Below are 24214 nucleotides of genomic sequence, written 5' to 3' on the forward strand. Positions count from 1 at the left end.
TGAGCCACCCAGGTGCCCCAGGAATTATATACTTTTTATAACTGAGAAAATGAAAACCCAGAGAGTTTACCAACTTGTTGATACTGCCCATAGCTAGTGAGTGAGGGAGTTAGAACCTGAGCCCAAATCTCCTGAAAGGTCAGCCAATGTCAGGTGTTAGCATAACAAAAGAACAAGAACTTGTTCAGCCATTCAGATCCTTTGAGGGTCAAAAGCCTTCTGGTGTAGATTGGAAGGGATGAATAGGGACAGTTTCAAGACAAAAAACTGAAGCTCCTTTCAGGCCTCCTCTGAAAAAACTAATGTTAAGGTCTTATGTAAGATTCAAAGGAAATGCCAGCAGCCTTTTAAACCTGAGAGCACAAGCAAAATTGAGTTAATGTGATTGTCTTACACACGTAAATATCAGACCACCCGTAATTAAAAAGTATCAGTCTTCAAGTTGTTACTTATCACACTACACTAGACACTATAAAAAAGGAATTTGACTATAGATGCTTACAAATTAAGGTGTTAATATTACTGGATAAATTACTCATAATTTACTTAAGCATCAATCTTAAATGTATTTTAAAATAATAAAGTTTAAATATATTGAACCTTAGATTCTAAATTTAAATATAATTTTCAAGTACCTAGGACAGAACAGAAAGAGTCAAGATTTCTATACTTAAAAATTCAATTCCTCTTAAGACGTGTAATTAGCTCCTTTCTCATGTATTTTATACTATTTGAAGCAAAACACCTCACAAACCTAAACTTTTCTGTTCTTAGCCAAATTATGCTACAACAATCCTGACGGTCCAATCACAAAGCGGAGACCCCAACCCACCTGAACACTCTCTCCAAGAATGTAATGCAGGCAAGAATTACCCTGGGCTATACTCTGGTGGGGTTTTTTTTTTCCTGTTTGCAGTAATCTTTATTATCACAATTTCTAACACATTTTCTTCCCGTGTCTGAAATTTTGACACTGCTTGGCTGCTCTTCCTTATGAGCTCATTTGAAACAGAACAACAACAAATAGACGTGGCACCCAATGCCCCCTGTAATCACCTCCTCACCCTCCACACCCCTCCCCCAACCTCTCCCATCACCTGCCTCAGCATTCCAGGAATGGGGTGGGGGGTGGGGGGCGGGCAGCCAGGAGCTCCTTCTCGCTTCCTTTGCATTTGCACCCGCTGTCCCCCTGCTGGGGGTCTGCTCCCCATTCTTCTGCTCCTGGCCAGCTCCTGTTTATTCTTTTAGTCTGAGCCCAGCTGTCCCCTCTAGGGCGTCTTGCCCATCCCTTTCAAACAGAGTTGGGTGCCACACTTTTCCTACCCCGCAATTCCTAGCATCTCTACATATACACTATAAGGTAGCATCTCACCCGCTACCTTACAGTGTCAGGACCTACGTAAGCAATGGATTCCCTTGGGAGACCAGGGCTTCAGAGAGTGGGTGTTCTTTTCTTACTGTCTCTATTGCCTTAGCCCCTACCACAAAGTCTGGTACATAAGTGTTCGATACTATTTATTGAGTGAATAAATGAAGATGACTCCTTCCACTATAATAGAAATTGACTATCTCACAGCATTATGAAAAAACAATCGATGTCCGTTTTTCTCAACATCACTTTGAGATCTATTAGTGTACCCCCTGCTGGTGGAGAAGAAAAACAATCCCTCCTTTCAGAACAAACTGGACATGTATATTTTTGTCTGGACTCTAAATAACTCCTAAGTGACCATTCAGAATCAAAGATTTTTTTTTTTTTTTTAAGAGAGGTTGATTGCTGCTGGTCAAGCACCCAAAATATTCTCACTAAAAATAGACATTCAGCTAGTGGTTAATATCTAGGATTGATTAGCAGTTGTTGTAAAACCTAGGAGAGGAGCTCTTTGTTTCTGTTGCCTTTGTTTTTAATAAATGTTTACCATTTCTCTTATAGGGAAAGTAATCCATAATTTTTTAAAAAGATTTTATTTATTTATTTGACAGAGAGAGCTATAGCGAAAGAGGGAACACAAGCAGGGGGAGTGGGAGAGGGAGAAGTGGGCTCCCCGCTGAGCAGGGAGCCCGACTCAGGGCTGGATCCCAGGACCCTGGGATCATGTCCTGAGTCGAAGGCAGACGCTCGGCTAACGACTGAGCCACCCAGGCGCCCAGTAATATATAATTTTTAAAGTTTAGTTGCAAATATAGATGAGGGAAAAATAAAAGATTACCCACATTTCCACAATTGGGAAATAACTGCTTATTTATATTTTGATAGGTATACTTTCAGGCATTTTTTCCTTCCCCTGTTTGTATATGTTATATATCCACAATTTTAAAAACATAGGGCTCATATTACTGTTAGATCTTGTATCTCGCTTTTAAAACTTATATAATTTTCCCGTGCCCTTATTCCTTGAATATTCTTTGAGCACATTATTGGTAATTATTGCTTATATTCTGGGCAGGCAGCTCGATATAAAGGAACTCATGCGTATAGTATGACCAGTCATTTTACCATCTCGCCATTGGCTCTGAGCAGAAGGAACTACTGCAGGATGGGTCAGTTGAAATAATTATTACAATGTTGCTTGTTGCAACCTCATATACAAGTTCCAAAGAAAGGTTTTGGATGCACAGATTGAATCAGTGTCCTTGGTAGAGATTTTCATTAATTCAGTATTTATACAGTACCTGTTATAACCCAGGCAGAGGCTAAAATTCATCAAGGTAAACAAGCAAAAGAGTTTGTTTACAACTAATCTAAATTGGCCCTCTAAGACATACGTGAACCCATCCCCAAACCTCCTAAACCACCTGACCCAATGTCTCCAGTTTGCTGCTGTCCTGCTAAGTAAGGTCAAGACATTTACTTTAACAGAGTCAATTTTCCTACATTTAGGGAAAGACTGATGCTACCAACTTTATACCCAGCCCTCCAGGATTTATAAATCCTCACTCAAGTGACCCATAAAGTACAAAAAGCTCGGGTCGTCTTGCTGCGCTGGGCACCGCTAACCCCTGTAGCAAGGTGCCCTGTGAAGAGTTCTGACCATGATAGCCCTGCCCTAGAGTTGCTTACAGCCGGCAGAAGAGATACGCGTGCCTGGCAGAAACCTGTCCCTCTCATTTACCACACAGACCTGACTCAGGAAATCCTCTGTGTTCACTGAAAACTGTCACAGAGTCACAGCTCGAGGTACCGTTGGGAGTCCCAATGCAAGCAAGAGGGCACCAGGCTTGCAATCCCCAATCACTGATGAAATTACAAAATCAAAATGTATAGAATTTGTTCTGCTAGAGAATTTGCTTTTACAGGGAGGGGATCGATAGGAATATGAAAGAGAGCAATGGAAATTAACGTGTTTTGGCCCCCAAAGAATATAATTTTTAAACCATCACTTGCTATTCATTAGAAAGGCAATCAACTCAAGCTACCATTGTGTTAATACTGCATTCCGTACAAAGAACTTAAATTAACAAGGTCATTAACTGGAAGTGTTGTTATCATTATAGTTACTTACACGTCTCCTTCCTTCCCAGTGCTGTTTATTCAAGCAGGCATCCTAAAGGGTAGGAATCATTCTTTAGAACAAACTTTTAAAAGCTCTAATTTAACATTTAGAATTTCGGTGTATTATTTGAGTTGTAATCAGTCATAAGGCTCACAGTCCTCGTTACTCTTTACCCTGATAGACCTGCTTAGGCAGAAGCCTGGAATGAACTTTTGATACGTTTTTCTCTGCATCGTATCAACGCACAATCAAGACATAAAATTGGACAAGCATTCGAGTTGCTTCAAAGGCAAATGGCAGAGAACAAAATATCAACGACATGAGCTGTCTTCTAACTAGTTTTTTTTTTTTTCCATCAGCTGAAGCTAAAAGGAATTTTCTCTTTAGATCGGTGACAAAGTCAGTTTGTCCACCTGCACCAAACTTGTTTGCTAATTTTGCAACATAGTAGTTGACTATTCAAACATTTCCAAAACGCTCCATTGTATAACTGTAAAGGCACTTTCAGCTGGGGTGAAGAAAGGGGCATGCCATCGACTAAGCAATTTCCTCAGAATGCAGGGGTCATTGCATATTTCTTGGCCAGGGAGGTTTATAGAGCAGAAAAGCAAGGCCTCTCCTAGGGGCCTGGGCTGGGAAGACTTTTGGAGCCTCATATTTGAGAGTGTCCTGAATTTAGACTTTTTGAAGGTATCCTCAAATGAGGCTGTTGAAAGTCACTTGTATTGTATGTGCGTTTAGGTGTTAGTTTGCTAAATGGACATGTTGACAATGTAGTACAATTTAGTGACACTGTATTGGATTTAAGTAGATTTTTAAATATATTTGGAGACTCAAAAAAATGGAAGTGGCCTAAGAGTCCACGGATATCTGAGAGGCTGTGCTGAAGGAGAATTAGAAAGGTATTAACCTTTCCTTCTGTGTCTACAATTAATTAGGCAGGTGGCTCTTTGGAGTAATATCCAGTTTTATCTTCTTTTATTCCATATTTTTTATTCTGTAAGTTGAGGTTAATAATTATGTAACCATGAAAAGAGATACCTGTAGCAATATCTAAGCTTTCGTCACTCTGCAAATGATACAAAGACTGCAGTAGCACAAGGATATAAGTACTCAACTCACCTGCAGGATAACGTGAACTCCTGCTATTTGAATAATTTAGGAAGATTTCTGTACCATTTCAGAATGGCATTTCCCCCCCTTTTTACCTGTATCCATATTAAAAAAGATAAAGAATTTGGAGTGTCAAAGCATGACATCAAAAAAAGATCACAAATTCTCTTCAACACTGTAAGTTTGAAAATCAATATCCAGACGGTAAATCCTATGTCAAAAAGAAGTAATCAAGATCTTGTTTCTAACTGCAGTTGTGCTAGTATCTTTCACTTGGGGGAATGACTTGGTAGATCCGATAGACATTTACCTACAATATGATAAACAGTTGGATTAATGTAAGCGTCCATATTTGGAAGCACTAATATTGACTGTAGGATGACAGACAGATAGTCTTGGGACTTGATCTATTTTCTTAGATTTTGAGTTTTCGAAGCTAAAGGCTGAAAATGATAAAAAGTAACTCTTCTTGGGGCACCTTTGTGGCTCAGTCAGTTAAGTGTCCAACTTTTGATTCCGGCTCAGGTCATGATCTCAGGGTCGTGAGATCGAGCCCCGCATTGGGGTCCATGCCAGACGGGGAGTCTGCTTGAAATTCTCTCTCTTCCTCTCCCTTTTCCCTGGCCACCCGACCCTGCGTGCATGAGCACTCTCTCTCTCTCTCTCTCTCTCTCTCTCTCTCTCTCTCTCAAATAAATAAATAAATAAGTAAATAAATAAATAAATAAATTTTTAAGTAACTCTTCTTAGAAAATAAGACATCACAAAAAGAATGCAGTATAGGAAAGTTAAAGAGAAAGAGAAGAAAAAGGTAGGGGACTTAAAGAGAAGTTGAAGTAGGAGTAAAGAAAAGGAAGTAAATGCAGATACAGACACAATACAAAATTACTAAAAATTAGGTAATTTGGTTTCTTAGTCATTATTGTTTCTACCCATCATCTTCCAGTTTGGCTATAACCAGGTCCTATTTCCAAGTGCTGTTTTGTCCCATGACTAATATTAGAAATTTGGGTGCAGTCCCGATGAGAACAAGAGGTTATCTTTCCCAGGGTCATTGCAAAATGCCATGATGGTCTGGCTAAGGCATTTTTTTTTTTTAATTGTTGACTCATTTTGCCTTGATCCAGCTGGAACTTTCTCTTTGAGGACATCATTAAAGGTAGAAATTTTAAACAAGATGATCAATGATTTTAAAGATGAGCAAGAAAAATATTAAATCAGTGCACATGTCTGATCTGAATTCATTTTGAGCCACCAGTTTTGTACTTTCAATAGATAACATATTGGGATATACACTCGTTTAAGACCTTCTCTGTACTATTTGAAAATGATACCCCAGATGGGTGGAAGGGGTGCTGAAGAGGATGAGTAATCACCATATAGTCTCTTTCAGTACCTAAAGGAAAATGAAGATTTTATTGCAAGTTTCTTGTTTTCCATAGAAGAGTCACATACAATTGGTGGCCTGTATTATGAGCCAGTGAAAGTGATAAATGGAAACAGTACAGGAAAGAATCAAACTACCACTGACCTCAGTCTAAATCCTTTCCATCTGCCTTTTCCTTTGCCTATCTGAGAAGAACAGCGGACATAACCAGAGCCGTACTGGCGCTCAGCCTCCTCACTGTCTTCCACGTCCCTATCTCCATCTCCATCACATCCTCCTACCTGCATCCCTTCCTTCCCTGCTGATGTTATGATTCTTTTTTTCAGAAGCTTTCAAGAGATCCCTGTCACTAAAATCCTGCGCTCCCTAGACTTCGTGGCTTTTGCAGTCTGGACTATTCTATTCTACTCTGTTCCTTTTTCCCCCCGAAAGTCTCTGTTGCAGCCAGACTGGTTCTCACTCTCGCCAGAATATGCTTTTGCCCATCTACAATTTTCACCCAGGATGCCTGTCCCTTTTCTCTGTACCTACTGGGATCTCATGTGGACTTTTAAGGCCCCTCTCAGTGTCCGCGGGCACCCTCATGCCTTCTCGGATGACCTCCCCAGGGGACTCTTCATCTTCTGGAGTCCTGGAGAATACCGGGCAAATCTGCTGACATTAACTGTGCTGTAGTCTGGGACACCAGGTATCCCTTTATTTGGACATATCTTACCCTTGGGCCCCCTTTCCCTCCCCGCCTACCCACCCACGCATCTGTTCCTGGTGGTACTTATATGAATTCCTTATATGAAGGATCAGTTAAAGGGTTTGTCGTCTTCTTGTTCAGACTTGCTTCATTATTCACTACCCACATATTTTTCGTTTTATTCATTTTTGTAAGTTGGTACCTATTCTGGTTCATTACTTCTTTCTACAGTGGTCCTGGAACCAAATCAGAGACGAAATTACTATGTTGCATTTGCCATGCTTTAAAAATCAAAAGAGCATAGACCTATTACCAACTGTATATGAAATTACATCATGTATGATTTTAAGAAATAGGCAGAACATTAAACTAGACTGTTAAGTCTGTTTTCCTTATGAATGGAAACTTAAAATGAGTTCTGTCAAGACCAGACTATGCATTTATTCATTAATTAACACAGATAAACATTTCAAAAACTGAGGGAAGAAAATAGACAACAAAATTCCTAAGCTATTTTAATTCAGCTACTTTTGTCAAATTAATTTTCAAGGTATGTATTTGATTTTTAAGTGAATATTAGGAAAGTTTGTGATAAGAATTTTGCAATTAGAATAGGTTCAAAAGAAATATAAGACCCTTCATAGAACTCTCTTAAGTGTGCTCTTTATTTTCATCTAATATGCTAATTTACTATAATTTAGCATACTTGAAGATCTAAATTATAAATGAAATCTAAACTCAAAATTTTAAGAGAGGTAAAACTTTAGGTACTTAGACATTTATCTCTATTCTTTTTTATATGAAGATATCATAGCATGAAATTCACATATTAGAATCCTTTTTTTTTCAGTTGACCCACTATGAAATGGAATTTTACTAGAAGACAGGTATTTAATCTTCTAACAATTAGTGCAGGTTTTTGTTTGCTTCATCGTTAACTTTGCAAAAAGAAAGAAATCTTAAGTAGGAAAGCTCACAATTAAATGATGGAAGTAATTTGAAAAGGAATATTCTTTAAATTTTCCTGAAATTAAGATTAATACATTCATTATATTTTTTTCTTAGACCATAATAATTTTCATCCAATAAAAGACAAATCTACAGAGTAATTTTGAAAAATAAAGAACAAGCTGGGGCACCTGGGTGGCTCAGATGGTTAAGCGTCTGCCTTCAGCTTGGGTCATGATCCCAGGGTCCTGGGATGGAGCCCCACGTTGGGCTCCTGGCTCAGTGGGGAGCCTGCTTCTCCCTCTCCCTCTGCTTCTCCCCCTGCTCATGCTCTCTCTCTCTCTCTCTCTGTATCTCTGTGTCTCAGATGAATAATTTTTAAAAAAATCTTTAAAAAAAAGAAAAAGAACAAGTTAAGAGAAATATACAAGCAAATATACCATATAAAAGTTAGTAGACCAAATGGGCACATTTGAAAAGAAAATAAGAAATAGGTAACTGGACCTTTTACTTAATATTTAATGCCTTGCATCAGCTTAAGAATTTCTTACTCAAAGAACAATGTTTACTTGTGTTTTTATGGAAATCGGGAGTTGACTCACCTGTTGTAATCCAGCATTTCTTCTGATTGGTCATCAGATTGTTCACTCATGTCATAAATATTTAAAAGGCAAAGAACCCTTAATTCTGGATTGATTTTTAATCTTTTTCTCACCTCACTGATACATTTTCATAACAGAATAAATTATATGCCAACACATTTTAACGCCTTCTCTGATGTTCAGAAAGCCACATAGATTTTTTGAAAAGGACGAAATGTTTATTTAGAAATTCTTTAAAAACTCCAAACAGTGTTTTTGCTTACTCAGCACATTGCCTTTGAAATGGTAACAGTGGTGGATAGAACTGACAATTTTCAATCTTGTGGTGCCTTGAAGAGTTGGTGCCATTTGTAAGAGTCTGTCATTCCATAAAGTTTCCTCTGAATAAGCCAGCAATTCAAAGGAAAATAACTCTTCTCCTCTATAATTAATATTTTCTATGCATTCTGATTATAATGTTTCATTAAACAATCTGACTCCATAACTCTTATTGTTATTGTATTATTATACTTTGCCTTCAGTTTGTAAATCTAGAAATGTTAATTTTCTAAAAGCTTTATCAACCAACCTATAGCATCTTAATGCAGAATGATACCAATCAAGATAAAAATTTCAGTGAGTATTTTGCTGTATAAAAGCCAAAATTCTAAAAACAAATAGAAATTGGTGTAACCGATGTTTAATCCAAATGTACAACAGTAAACTGAGTTAGCTTCTCTCTTTTTTTTTTTTAAGAGCTGACGCAAGTTGGACAGAGGGAGGTATTGGGGCAAGGTGGTGGTGGTATGATTGGCTTGTCTCATTCACGCCCACTGGTCTTTAAATCATTGTCTAGATCCCCAAAGGTTCATATAAGTCCACACTGTTACAGGGGTCTGCCATTCCAAACAATTCCAGAAAGATTGCACAGGACTGGATAAATAATTAAGGTAAAGCTCTCTTTACATGAATAGTTGCAGAGTTAAAATAATGCTTCCTTTCTTCTTTTTATGGTGTAGAGTGTTTATTTATTACAAGTTAAATGTTTGAAATTTTTTCTCATTTTAAAAAAGATAAATTCAGTATAATGTCAGACATTGAAATGATTTACCGAGGTCTTGATTGCAGCTTTCTTTTGCAGATAATTTTAGGTCTGAGCATAAAATTAGGACAGTGGATAATAGAAAAGGGAAATATAGCAAAAAGAAATTGGTAGGTAACAAGTGTTTAGTTATTTACATATTTATATCTCCTGGTTAATCACCGAGTAAAGAGTGGACGTAATTTGTCTTAGAAAAAAATATAAGGTTTTAGAAGTACATTCTCAGTGCCATAACATTAAAGATTTTCTTTATCTTGAAAACAAAAATTCCCACAAAAATTAACCAAAGGAAGGCTATCCCATGACTGCAGCAGATATGAATGGCAAAGAGTTTGTGCTGCACCATGATCACATGAAATAGAAAACAGAGTTGTGACTTACTTTGTCTTCTTATGTGTCCATTTTAATGAAGGAGTATTTTTAGGGTAAATTTATGAGAAGAAACTGGGAAGTTGAGTAGAATATAAACATAGCTTTAGATTTGGAAGGACTAGAACCAGTTATCTAAAAATAGAGCTGTATTCCTCAAATTTATCAATTAGATAGGGGAGAATTCTTGGTGGATTTGAGCACCCCCATATTTTGGGTATCTTACAGAGCACATAGTCATGGTTTAACTAAGTGCCCAGCTGATAGCAAAGAGTGTTTCCTAACTCAGTGAAAAAAATATCTAGACTGACGATATATTTTGCATTCATGGACAGTTGGCTGAAAGTTTGATTTTTGACACACTCAAGAAATGTAGGTGTGTTTTCTAGAAAAGACTACCATTTATTCTACAGGCCAAGATCCTCCAGTTCTTCAGATTTATATTTAGATCATGTTTTAGGGTTTTCTTGAAAGTCTTTATTTTCCTACTCCTAAGAAGTAGATCAGCAAGTCCTGAGAGGTGTAGTTTTGAGGACTAGACTCTCGAGTTTTCTGTAACTATGTTATACAGGATACTTTGTAGGTTACTAAAGTTCCTATTTTTAATATGGGAGTTACTTTAGAGAAAGTGAAATAATTTATTTTCAAAAAAAAAAAAGAAGTACCTCTGGAGGTAGTCCCATATCTATTAGACAGAATGTAGACATTTTAGAATTTACTGCATCCACAATTCAGGTTCTTAAATATCATGCTTTGATACATGAATCATGAAGAGTTCACTATGATAATATCATACATGGTACATATCTTTCTGCATTTCTGGAAACTACTGTTTGGGAACATGGGAACTGAAATTTGTGCACAAATTTAAGATGTTTCTCGGCGTTTAAGATGACTAGAGAATCTAGGTCACCTTCTAAGAACAGAGCAAGAAATGTTATTTTGTTTATATTTTATTTTAGCCTTTATATTATAGTTTATTATATTATATTTTAGCCTTTATACCCCATCAGATGGCTGCTGTAACTCTCATATTAGCAAGTATTTATTCTTCTTAGCAAAAGGAAAAGACCTCAACATAGGGTTATTTCTTTTAACTCTTCTAGTTCTCCCAAGATATTATTTCTAAGCTATGTCTGAGTAGGGGAAAGGAATGGAAATGCTAGAATATTAGCACCAGCAATAGGAAGTAGTCAAGTAAATGCAGTTTTGCTGTCATTAGTAGTTTCTTTTCTAAGATGTACCTCAGACTGAATGATACTGAGTGTTTTTATGGAAGTTAATTTCTGTGAAAAATCATGCCTCAGACTAACAACCATCTAATTCTTGATGTGTGACTAGACTGCCATTGTTGGGGAAATTGTTCAAAAGAATTTAATATAAAGGTAATATTAGATTGACTTCATTGTTAAAGCTGCATTCATTTACCTAAGGTACTTTTGGGATGTGGAGTTAAGTCAGTTCCTTGGGTGCAAAGATCATTTGGCTTTTAGAGGTTGTATGACCAGCTACTTCCCACTTGTTCAACCAAAAGGTAAACGACATGGGAAGCGATCTGCTAACTAAGCCTAGATTTCAGAGTAGATTTGTCAGAAATAGGTAGGCATGAAAGGAGATGGTGGGAAATGCTCTGCCAATGTCAGCTTCCTCTTCACATTTGCTTATCAGGTAAAATAAATGTTTGCAGTCACTAGGGAAGGTCGGAACTTTTGCTTCTTGACTCAAGGACAGTTTTGCTTTCCAGATTTGAGGTCTTTCTTTGAAGTTGAACTACCTAAGTAAAATAGAAGTCTGCTTTTCTGAGAAGCCCCCCACCCTACGTTTCCTGAGTACCTATTCGAAGAACAAGACATAATGTTTAATAACTAGAATTTGGCTATCCATTAGGACATTTAGATAGCTCTTAATAAATATGAAGAAACAAAGCCTTCTGACAATGATAGTATTCTAAATACATTTGTTTCAAGTTCTGATTTTTTTTTATCTTCATGAATAAGTGAATTGAAACAACAGTGCAGATGACCTATGCACTGAAGATCTCTTTGTATGGCAGAGAAACTTCACTGCATTGAAGAGAAAAGCTAGACTACAGACAGTTCTGACAAACCAAATTTGCTTTTTCTTTTAGAATAATTTTGAACGTTCTTTGTGGAGCAAAACTGTTCTTTCTCCTGGTAGCCAGAGGGAAACACTTCCATTTCACTTTGAAATATTAACCTTTAAAGGTGTAACAAGAATACGTACTTGTATCTATAAAGGAGAATGTATAAGATGCAATGGTCTTAGTAGAATATAACACCAGGCACTGTGTCACTTGCTGGGAATATGGAGGGCCTACAAACCCAGCACTCTTCCCACCTTCATGAAGCTCTCTGCCTACTAGAAGAGACAGCTATTTATCAAATAATCACATAATTTAAAACGGAAGCACAAAGTGTGATAAGGATGTGAAGGAGAGGAGAATATCGTACCAGAGCATATGACAGGGGATCTAGTTTAGATGGGGGGCCTCTCTGACCACTTGGCATTTAAAGATTTTCAGGTTCTTTTTACTTTGGGAGACACCCGGGTTTAAGAATGTGAAGAAGAACATTCCAGGCAGAGAGAACAGCATGTTAAAAGTTCCCGAGGCGGCAAGGAGAAATGAAAACAGCCCAGTGTATCCAGTGAGTGAGAGGAGGTATGGTTCCATATGGGCCTAATAAAGAGCTATGTGTGGGTTAAAGTATGTAGAGCCTTAGAGCATATTAGGAAATTTGACTTTATTCTAAAAAGTGATGGAAAAAAGCCATTCCAGGGCCTTTAGCAGGTAGTCATTTGGAACAACATATTGGTCGTGGAGAGAAGTAAATGAATTATTTTTAAATGTTGAAAGAAGGATTGCTAGGACTTGGTGATAGATTGGATGTGGGTAGGGGATTCAGGATGGAGAATGAGAGGTGTCAATACCTATAGCCAGATTCCTCCCGTGAGCAATTGGGTTAACGAAGGTGCCGTGTACTGAGACAGGGAGCAGTAGAAGAATCTCTGCCTATGAAAATTTTATTCTATTATAATGTTACATATCACATATATTACACGTAATATATTTTTCAATAAAGGTGTATGCCAACATCATTCTTTCCTAGCCTACCCATGCAAAGATTCACTGATTATTAAGTAATTTAGAGAAAAAAAGTAAAAATGTAAATTATGTTGTAATAGTTTGTTCAAAATCTGTTTTTTCTACTAAGTAGTTCGTCAGGTGCAGGGATCCTGTCTTTCTTTTTTAAAAGATTTTATTTTATTTTATTATTATTATTTTTTATTTATTTATCAGAGAGAGAGCAATGAGCAGGGGGAGGGGCGGAGGGAGAGGGGGAGAGAGAACCTCAAGCAAACTCCACGCTGAGCACGGAGCACAACATGGGGCTTAATCTCACAATCCTGAGATCATGACCTGAGCCGAAACTGACTGAGCCACCCAGGTGCCCCGTGGGATTCTTTTTATTCCTGCTTTCTCTTTCATAGTTTCTGGCTCATATTTCATTTTCAATATTTGTTGAATGAATAAATACCATCTGTAAAATACCTCCACACTGAGGTATAATCATGTTAATAAATTTTAATGATTATCATATGGTCTGAATGTCTCAAGGTATGTACTTTGTGCTGCAGGCAAATGATGCAGAATATCTAGTTGCTCATAATGTTCTAATTCTGTTTAAATTTTGTTTTAGCTGTTGTTTCCTCAAAATAGGTCAATAATAGAATCTTCAGAGCTAAAGATATAAGTTATGAAAATGTGTTCCAGCTTTTCCTTGGCCAGGGCCAAAATTAGGATTTGGGGCTGAGATCTTAAATCACTGTTTAATACTTCATGGGCTATATCATGTCATAGTCAGAAGAGAATGTAGTGTTTTATATCTGGTATAAATAACATGAGATTAGGTCTCAATTTCCTTATTTGGGAAGCATATCTACCTTGCTTACATTTTTTTGTGAATTTTGAGAATTGTAAAGTCCTCTTTTATAAAAATTGTAGATATGTATATAAAATACTATATATGTTTGCATGCAGATAAAGACAGTAATTAAATTCTGATTATTAAAACAAAGAAGGGGGTGCCTGTGTGGCTCAGTCAGTTAAGCATCTGACTTTGGCTCAGGTCATGATCTCAGGGTCCTGGGATCCAGCCCCACATCGGGCTCCCCGCTCAGCCGGCAGCCTGCTTCTCCTTCTGCTCCTACCCCTGCTGGTGCTCTCTCTCAAACAAATAAATTTATTTATTTTTTAAAATATATCATTTAAATCCTCACAATGCTGCTTTATGGTAAATGATATTACCCTCATCTTACATATGGTAAGACAGAAAAGTCAGAAGTTAGTTAATTTGGCCAAGATTTATACCCTGTTATATGTATCACCAGAGCCAGAGTTTCTGTTCCGTGTCTGCGCATTAGTTCTCTGTGGTAGAGACAGCAGAACAGAGGTGGCATAGTAGGGAGGCTACATTACCTCTCTGTGCCTCCATGACTTCATCTGTAAAATGGGAATAAGATCCAAAATAGTACCTATCTCAGAGGGCTGCTGTGAGGATTAAATGAGTTGATAGATGTAAAGCTCTGTAACAGTGCCTGGCATGTAGTAAGTGCCACTGTGTTGGATATATTTTTTTATATATATCCAGGATATATACCAGGTTAGCATGGCTTAATATGAATGAAATTGGTGAGGTTCCTTTGAATAAGTACGAAGTGAAATGGAATTTGAAGCCCCCAGGTCTACTGCCATGTATATTCCTATAGCCCCCTAAAGGGGTTGACTGAGTAAAGCATGGAACGCAGAGCATTCCACGCACTGTGGCTCAGATGTGCAAATGGCCTGAGGTAGTAGAGAACCTGGGAAGTTCCCGAAATTGCAAGAGGGCTACTGTAGCTAGAACATTGAGCTGGGGAGGAGAGGAGACCAGAGAAGAGGGTGAGCCACACAGAGCCTCGTGGGCATGTTGAGAACTTAAACTTTCTCCTAAAAACAAGGAGAACACATGAAAGAGTTTTAAGCAAATAAATATGACCTAAGTTTAGTTTTCAAAGGAACATTCTGAAAAATAAAATAAATAAAAATAAAAAAGGATCATTCTGGCTGTTGTGCAGAAAGTAAATTTTGGGGGAGGGAAGACAAGAGAGGATTCAAGAACATGGATTAGGTTTGCTGCAGTTGATAGAGTAAAAGAAACCATAGTAGTTGGACAAGAGTGATGGTGGGAGAAATGGAAAGTAGTAGATTAACTTGAGAATATACGTTGACGAGTTGTAAAATCAAACAGACTTTGTAAAGGACTGGATGTGGAGGGTGGGGTAAGAGAGGAAAATTTATAATAGAAGATTCGGGCTTCTGGTTTCAGTACCTGGATAAATGGTAACAATATTCTTTGGATAGGAAACATTGGAAGAAGAGGAAACTGTTGCAAGTTAGATTCTGGACACATTGAATTTAAACTGCCTCTGAGATATGCAAGTATATACATCAGTTAGGAGGCTGGACATAGGCGGCTGGAGCTCAGAGGAGAGGCCTGGCCCAAAGATCGACCTTGGGATATGAAGACTTGGGAGTCGATGGTAAGAATGGAGGATTGGGACCTTGCATTGAGGAATTCAAGCAATGAAGCTTTAAACAAAATAATACCTTTTAAAAGAAAAAAAACCCACAAAAGTTCTAAAAAATAATAGCAGTGTTCATAATAAACACAAGTTTGGAAGAATTTCTGGAAGCCAGAAAGCAGATAGCACTGGAAAATCTGTGAAAGAGAAAAGGAACTGGGTAAAACCAGGGTAAAAAGTTCACGGGGTAAGTGGGCTTTTCTTCAGAATGAGCCTGGCAACAACTCCAAGTGAAATGAATGTATACGAGGAGAAGGTGTGTCTCATGGGCAAGCGATGACCAGGTTTTCGCCAAGGAACCTCAGTTTGGACATTTTCATCTGTTTGGGCCACCACCTTTGCTCAAAGTTTAAGCCTGTGATCTAGTCTGGAAAGAAAGCCTGACTTGGGGCGCCTGGGTGGCTCAGTCATTAAGCGCCTGCCTTCGGCTCAGGTCATGATCTCAGGGTCCTGGGATCGAGCCCCGCATCAGGCTCCCTGCTCAGCGTAAGCCTGCTTCTCTCTCAGCCCCTGCCCCTCCCCCTGCTTGTTTTCTCTCTCTTTCTCTCTCTCTCAAATAAACAAAATCATATATATATATATACATATACATATGTGTGTGTGTGTGTGTGTGTGTGTGTGTGTGTGTGTGTATTTAAAAAAGAAAACCCGACTTTACAAATGGCACCGGGGCCTCCACAGCATACAAAGAGGGATTACAAGTAGGAACAGAAGCTCCAACCAAGAGGAAAACACATGAGAGCATTTTGCTCCCATAGAAACCTCTCCAAGAGTGCCTGCTGCATCCGGGAGTGGCGTTCTCCAGGATGCGCCACATAGATATCTGCAGAGAAGCCACTTATGGGACCTACAAGGGAGCAACCCGTTAATGAAATGGGCCTGCAAAATTTAAGAGAAACCCCAAGTACTACCTAAGTTAACCACCATACTCTTCATTCATAAAGAAGAACAGACAACCTAGGATCACTAAGAACTTAAGGAAAACCAGCAAGCGAGAGAGGGACCAAGATGAACAAACAGAATTAACTCCAGAAAAAATACATAATTCAGGGGACAAAAGGAGCTTTTGAAAACTTCCAGTCAATGTCTTTAGAAAGATTTGAGAAAATACTGCCTCTGTAAAAACAAACGAAAAGGGTAGGATGAAAAAGGAGGGAGAAGATGAAGACCAAATTATTACAAATTAAAAACATGATTGTGAAAAATAATTAGTGGACATGTTGGAAAATAAGATGGATATAGCTTAAAAAGGAACTGTGTTATGCAATGGAATATTATTCAGCCCTAAAGAAGAAGGAAATCTTGCCATTGGCAGCAACATGGATGGAGCTAGAGAGTATTCTGCTAAATGAAATAGGTCTGAGAAGGACACATATCATATGTGTTTCACTCATGTTTGGCATTTAAGAAACAAAACAAACGAGCAAAGGAGGATATCAAGAAGGAGAGGCAAACCAAGAAACAGACTCTCAACTATAGAGAACAAGCCGGTGGTTACCAGAGGGGAGGGGGGAAAGAGGGGGCGGGGATGAAGGAGGGCACTTGTCCTGATGAGCACCGGGTGACATATGGAAGTGCTGAATCACTATATTGCACACCTGAAACCAATATACTGTATGTTACCTCACTGGAAGTTAAATGAAAACTTAAAGTAAACTGTTTTTCTACTCTACTCAATACTTCTTCAAACAAAGTTTAAGGGCAAAGTAAAGCTTTTTTTTTTTTCCAACATGAAACAACTCAGAAACTGTTTATAAACCTGGATACATTGTGTGAAAAGAGTTATTCAAGGTGGATTCCGGCACCATGCAAAATGATTTGAAGAAAGGAGATGGAATGGTGTTCAGAAGACATTGGCAGCTGAGTGAGATTCAGAGGGTGGAAAGTAAAAGGATGGAAAATTCACTTGCAAAGTTTTACTAACAGAGGACCTCTAGATCATGTATTATGTAATCAAATTTACCACTTGATTCTTTAGAGCATACCATTTACACAATCATAATGTTGCCAATGCTGATTGTTGGTTGGTTTTTAGTGTTCAAAAACAACCTACAGAAAATTAGGAGAGACTTCATTGTTTTACAGAATAGTATGGAAGTATTACGAATCTCAACATTGTAAAAGTATTTCATTAACTAAAACAATTAGGAGCTTGTGAGAAGGACGGGTAGAAGGAAGTATGCTAATTTCCTCACTTGTCATTTGTCTAAGTCTAGAATTGATAAACCATGTCAGAGAGGTCTTAGTGAATAATTTAAATTCAGAATAACTAACAAGAACTAAAAATAGAGACGGTCATTCATAGGTCCTGCTCTTCGGTGAAACTGGTCTGTGTGATGGATGGAGGAAACTTTTTTACTCATTTAATACAAGTTTCTATTTCTTCTTTAACAGTAGGCATATCTTCTATCCTCTCCGTTGGCTTTTATAATTTTTCTCTTTATCTTTATCATATCAATGAATATATTCATTTTTATCCCTTCTGCTTGAAATACTATGTGCTTTTTTAAAAATCTTGAGAGCTACTCTCTTTTTTTTGGTTCTGGACAATTCTCTGCCATTATGTCTTTTCTATTTTGCTTCCCCCTGGCCTCATACTTTTCTCATAATAAGAGGGCCAGTGGAGTATGTTAGACTTATTCTTGCTTCCCCACCATGTCTCTTAACTTCATATTTGTCTTTCTTTACGTATTTGTGATATAATTGAGTGATTTCCATGGATCTGTCTTTCAGTTTCATGACTCTCCCTTCAGCTGAGTTCTCTTTATTTCAATGACTATTTTTTTTTTAATTTTTAAAATTCCTTTTTTGGCTCTTTTCCAAACCAGCCTGATCATCTTTTATAATGTTCTTATTTTATGGATGTTAGCTCTTATTTTGAATCTTCCTATTAGTTTTTATTATATAGTTTTAAAGTCCCTTTTAGATTGCTTTGCTAGCTCTAGTTACTCAGGTATGAATCTTCTTTCTCATGCTTACTGACACTCATCCTGAGTTTCCATGTGTGTTCTGTGGCTTTTGTACTTTGGGGTTGTGAACTCAGCGAGTGTGAGTTGCCTTCCACAGATGTGCTGCCCAGGTGCCGGATTGCGAAGGCATTCCCATGTGGTTTTATATTTGTCAGGGTACTTTTGGATTTCCTGAGTTCTGGAGCAATTGTTATGTTAGTTTCTGTGCTTGGGATATTCTTACCAAATGGGTAGTGCATATTCAGAACCACACCTTCCAAAACTGATAGTACTTCTCCCACTATAACAGTTCAACAAGAATTTTATCAACAGCATATGATGGATTCATAGCTTTTTTTTTTTTTTTTAAACCCAATGCCAGTCCACCCCTTTTCACGTTATAATTGAGGAAAATGAGGTTAAAAAATAAAGGTGCCTGGGTGGCTCAGTCGGTTACGCATCTGCCTTCGGCTCAGGTCATGATCCCAGGGTCCTGGGATCAATCCCCACATTGGGCTCCCTGCTCAGTAGGGAGTCTCCTTCTCCCTCTGCTCCTCCTCCTGCTCCTGCGCACATGCACTCTTTCTCTCGTGCTCTCTCAAAAATAAATAAAATCTTTAAAAAAAGTTAACTTGTGCTGGGATCCAATGAATTAAAGGCAGAGCAGAACCTAAAAGCTGAGTCTCTTTGCTGTTAAAATGCATTTTAATTTTATATGGATGGTAACAGATGCTGATTCAAAGCTAAACCTGTACTTCCTTTTGTTACATTCTTAGCTTTGGCTTCATGATCCAAGTGCCTGGAAAGCATCTCCCTTGGCATGATCCTACCCTGTGTTGCTTGTCATCAGGCATTCTGGTGATGTGAATTCTTTTATACCCAATTAGCAAATTCAAGCAGTAATATTCCTATCTTACTGCTGGTAGAGACACTGTTAGATTCTGCCTTGTCAGGTCTTTGTCAACAATTTACTTTCATCTTCTTTTCTTTTAAAATCAGGCAATTTGCTTACAAATTGGAAAGCCTCTTGAAGATGGCTGCCAGGTCGTATTTTTTTTTTTCTTCCCACAGTGACTAGCAGAGCACCTGCCATGTTCATCTACATAGGCACTCTATAAATATCCGATGATTTAGCGATTTATTAAAGGACTTTCCTTCTTCTCTTTGATTTTCTGTTTTTGTATTGGGTAAAGGAACTTGCCAGAAATAAATTTATAGGACATTTTTCAGGAGTGTACTTTCTTTCCATGTTTCTATAGAGACCATACACAAAGTAGGTGATTCATATTCATTTATCTAATTTAAAGAAAATTATGATTTATTTCATGTTCTTCTTGCAGGAAAGAGTGATCTGAATACCAGCCTAAAGTGGAAGAGCCTGAGGCTGAAGGTGCAGTATACTGTTTACACTGAAGGACCTTGTGTGTGGACAAGAGGTGCTGGCAGCTCAGATGGATCCCATGGAGCTGAGAAATGTCAACATTGGACCTGATGACGAGAGCGTCAGTGGAGAAAGTGCTCAAGATAGCTACACGGGGATGGGTAATTTAGAAAAGGCAGCAATGAGCAGGTATGGGATTAAAAATGACCAGGTTCCATGGAAAAATGACAGGTTTATGGATGTGAAAAACAAGGTTTTTGTCAGGAAGAATTGGACTCATTATCTATTTGCAAGATAACCATGACATTGATGTTCACACATCAACTCTGATCCTGAAGTTCATTATTATATCATCATTATATGTCAGTCTGATTTAGACTGTGTGTGACTAATTTAGAATTGAGGTTACAGTGTTCTAGTCCCCATTAATACAGAACATTCAAAGTTATATAACCTATCACTTCTTTCACCTTTTGGACTATTTTCCCCTGAGATTCCTCTCCCTTTGACTGCCCCTTCAATGTTGCCGCATCTCCAGAATTCGGTAGCGATTCTTTGGTCACTAAAAATGACCTGTGAGCAAGCTCATTGACAACTCTCACAGTTCCACTTACCGAATGTGTGCCATGTCTTCAGCCTGTTAGACTACTTCTCACTTCGTTTCAGGTCACTCTATCCAACTATCTGCCACACGTCTCTCTATAGGGTGCCTCATGTGTCTGAATTGCCTCATTGAAAAGTCAAACTTGTGATGTCTAATATTGAACTCCTATATTTCTCTTCAAAATCTCCTTTTCGTCCAGTAATTGCCATCATGGTGAAAATCACCACTGTCTTGTAGCAACGCAGTCAAAAGACCCCGACTGTCAACCTCGAATCGTCCCTTTTCCCAGCCACACATCGAGTGTTTGATTATATCTGATTGGTTCTACCTCTTTAAGGTCTCAAATCCACCCTCTTCTCTGTACCCATTCTACTGCCATCTTACTCTAGGACCTCATCATCTGTCACCTGTTAGAACAGCCTTTCCTGTCCCTTGGTCTCCCTGTCCTACATTTTGCTCACTTCCATCCAACTAGCTCTTCACATCCCTGCAAAAGTAACCTTTTACAGTTGAGGGTAACTCAGCTTCCATCCCTTGGTAAAGCCTTTCAGTGGCTTCCCATTAGCTATAAGACAAAGATTGGGCCATACATTGTTTGGCATGTAAGGCCCTTCTGGATTTGTCCCTGATCTGGCTCTCCTGTCCGTATCTTGCTCTGCTCCCTTTTTGTAGGAAAGCCTTGTTGAGCCATCCCCAGCCCCCTGTGCCTTCACTCATTCTGCTCCATCAGCCTGGGATGCCCTGTTTTCCTGTCACTCATCCGCCTTCCCCTTCCTCCACTGATGCCATTCATCCTCCAAGACACAGCGCAAAGTCAGAACTCCGATGAAGCCCTCCCTCGGGTGAGAGTGACCACCCCTCCTTTGTGTGCCTGCTCTCCTCCATCATTCCACCACAACAGGCTCCGGGCTTCTGTGGACCCAGCACCATAGCATACTGCCTGGAATGTAGGAGCTGCATCATAGACTTTTGATAAAGGAAATTCATTTCTCACAAAATGGTATAGAACACAAATGATGCATGATTTCAGACACTTAGAAGGAAATGTTTGACCAAATCTAGGCCTGATGTAGAGAATATGACCCTCAAACAAGGACATCTCATTTCATTTCATGACATCGAGGAAAGACCATCAGGAGGAAGCCCTGTTCTCCCTCCATAGAGCCTGTGCGGTCACCTTGCGTGCCGACGGACTAGAGAGATGATGGAGATGTAACTCGTGGCATTTTCTAGGTTGAGCAACTCTTGACAAGGCACAGTGTGGCAGAACACAGGGCTTTGGGATCTGCAGAGTGGTTGCCTAAGTTTGGAGAAGATATTTATCTTCTCGTGAGCTTCAGTGAAAAATGCAGCACGAGCAACTAGCACCTACTTTTCTAAGGATTAATTCCATGAATGCCTGAAAGATAGCTGATCCCCAATAAACTTTGGTTCTTTCCCCTTCACTTGTCACCTTTAGTAAATTGACCAATTCTGAGAGCTCTTGTTTCTGAGAAGGAGGCACGTAGATATGAACTCGGCAGAGGTGGCTGAGTGGAGGGGGACACCATCCCAAGAACAGTCCTACAGGGTCATTCGATTTGGTCCTCTAAAAGCCACAGTGGAAAGAGGAATGCTTCTGTTAAGCTTCATACAATGTGTTCAGGACTGCTTACAGTGACTTAGCTTTTAACTCCTGACTCAAACCCAGTCATCATTTTGCAATTTTATAATCACTTTAAAAAGATGGGGTTTGCTTATGTTTGGTTGGATTGATCCCTTCAATGTAAATTGTTGGGAAATTGAACATAGTTCATTTATTTGGAATCATTATACTTATGTTTTCAATACATGCTGGGTTCAGTATCAAAACATTTAAGACATTCAAAACATTTCTCATATAGTTTATCCAGTCTTGTCATGTTTTATGATTATAATTCATCTCATGCCAAAATAAAAACATGCGGATGCCTTGAGAGAGAAAAATCTATTTACTTTCACATTTTAAATTTTAAAATCTACTCATGGACTAAAGGATTCTAAGTTATTGATTGAGGTAAAGTAATAGAATGTTGGCATTCCAGAGTTTAAATCCAGATGACACTTTTGTTTGCTAATCCTTAGGCCTGTTTTAGGCTCCATTTTATCTGATTTTGTCTGTTTCCAACTATGAACATTATGTCCCAGTCTCCACATAGCAAGTCTATTAACTACAGACTATTAAAGTAAAGCACAGAAAGGGAGCAGGGGGCGCGGGGTTTCGTGCAGGGATGGAAGAAAGCATCGGCGGGCATTATGCTTCCTAGGAGAAAGAGGAGAATGCCGGGAAATGTTCCTAATTTGTCCACAGTGGATATCTAGAAAAGCCCATCAAACTTAGTAACTTCATCTGCTGGTTCTACCTACACTTGACATTGTTCTATAGTCTCCCAAAGTAACCTTGTTATCGCTTTCTCACAAGATATTTTCAAGATTAGCTTGTTATAAAGGATAATTTGTACAGATCTCCTGTGATTACTAGTCAAGCCTTCTGGACACTTGGTTATACTAGACCCGTTTCCTCAAACCCCTGGCATATAACCGCAGGACCTGTACAGAATAGCCATGGGCGGTGTCCAACCTCTGCCCAAGTAGACCACAGTCACAGTGTTTGCTGATGGCAAAGGTAGAAAGCCCTATTTCTTCCCAGCTCTTCTACCAAGTCATGGTTTTCCTTAACATTTTTCTCAGTTTCTCATTGTCTAAATGGCTCAAGTATATCTTCAGTCATGAAAATCTGTACACTCACACACAAAAACAACCAAACACAACACAGAGCTACCACTGAACTACATTCCAGCAAGGGATATGTGAATACACAGGTGGAGCCAAGAAAAAAGGAAAACACTAGCTATGGGGTCCTGCCTGGGACTGCAGGGCACCATGGAAGACCCTAGACTTGGAGTTGGGTGGGTGTGGGCATGTTACTTCCCTTTTCTGAGCCAGGGTCACCTCATCTGTAGGGCAGGGGCTTGAAAGTTCCTCTCATAGGGATATTTGAACATCGAATGAGATGAAGATCACATGCTTAGGCACTTAATATTTATTGAATTAATACAATCGTCTGATTATGGTGTGGTAGTAACGGAGAAAACTCAGTCACCGCTCTATACCTTCTCTTTGGGAGGGCCCAAAGTGAAAACAAAAATTAGCTGTAATTATTCATTTTTTTGGGCACAATTCTTGTGGAAAGAAGAAATATGGCTTAAAAAATTATTTTCTTCCTTCATAACTTTTCTCCTTCCCAAAGTATATTCACGAATAGAGCTCAGTTGTTGGTCTGGAAGGAACACTAGTATGAAGGAACAAAAGAGAGAAAAAAAAAAAGTTTTAAGTGCCTTGTTTTTCCTCCCCGATTCAGTGACTTAGATCACCAGAAACATAAATATAATTCAGAGCATTTACTTAGCTGTTTTTCCTTCATTTTCTTTTTTGTATGTGCATCCAGTCAATTTACTAATGAAGATGCTGAAAGTCAGAAATTCCTGACAAATGGATTTTTAGGGGAAAAGAAGCTGGCAGATTATGATGATGAACATGTAAGTGAATTTCTGCTTTTGGGCAGTAAACAGGACTCAAGGGTGCCTGATCTACCTAGGTCTCTGTGGGAAAACAATGTGACTGAAATTTTCCAAGGCTTGATCAGCACATTCTCTGTTTATTCAGGCCCTTACTGGAATAAGGACTTGTTTTTCCTGTTCGCCATATGGCTACATAAATCATTTATGAAATTCATTTGTTTTTTGGAGAAATCATTCTAACCCAAATGTAATCTGCAATCAGACATGCTTTCCCTTCTTTACATTACCCAACTTGTATTTTCTATTTTTTCCCTGAGACCCCTGCTGAAACCAAGCATTCCTTTGAAAATTATATGCTTTTATTGAAATAACAGCTTTTTACTCACTTGTGATTTTATCTCACTCTTCAATTTTGAA

The 24214-nt window shown here is 38.6% G+C and overlaps 1 protein-coding gene across 4 annotated transcripts in view; it reads left to right on the top strand.

The window, feature by feature from the left end:
- SLC38A4 (solute carrier family 38 member 4) overlaps window positions 1-24214 on the top strand; it is a 69243-nt gene that overhangs the window by 19898 nt on the left and 25131 nt on the right. For 2 of the 4 annotated variants that reach the window (XM_073882083.1, XM_073882085.1), the window contains exons 2-3: window positions 19614-19843; window positions 23725-23815. In XM_073882083.1, coding sequence (XP_073738184.1) covers window positions 19725-19843; window positions 23725-23815 — 210 coding nt within the window. In that variant the 5' untranslated portion in view covers window positions 19614-19724. Of the gene's footprint in view, window positions 1-9096; window positions 9162-14522; window positions 15284-19613; window positions 19844-23724; window positions 23816-24214 lie in introns of those variants that run through there. The other 2 variants (XM_025883118.2, XM_073882084.1) reach the window with 2 other exon arrangements.

This window comes from Callorhinus ursinus, unplaced genomic scaffold, assembly GCF_003265705.2.
Source record: "Callorhinus ursinus isolate GAN/ISIS: 27379988/994484 unplaced genomic scaffold, GSC_fseal_2.0 scaffold44, whole genome shotgun sequence".
Taxonomy (NCBI): domain Eukaryota; kingdom Metazoa; phylum Chordata; class Mammalia; order Carnivora; family Otariidae; genus Callorhinus; species Callorhinus ursinus.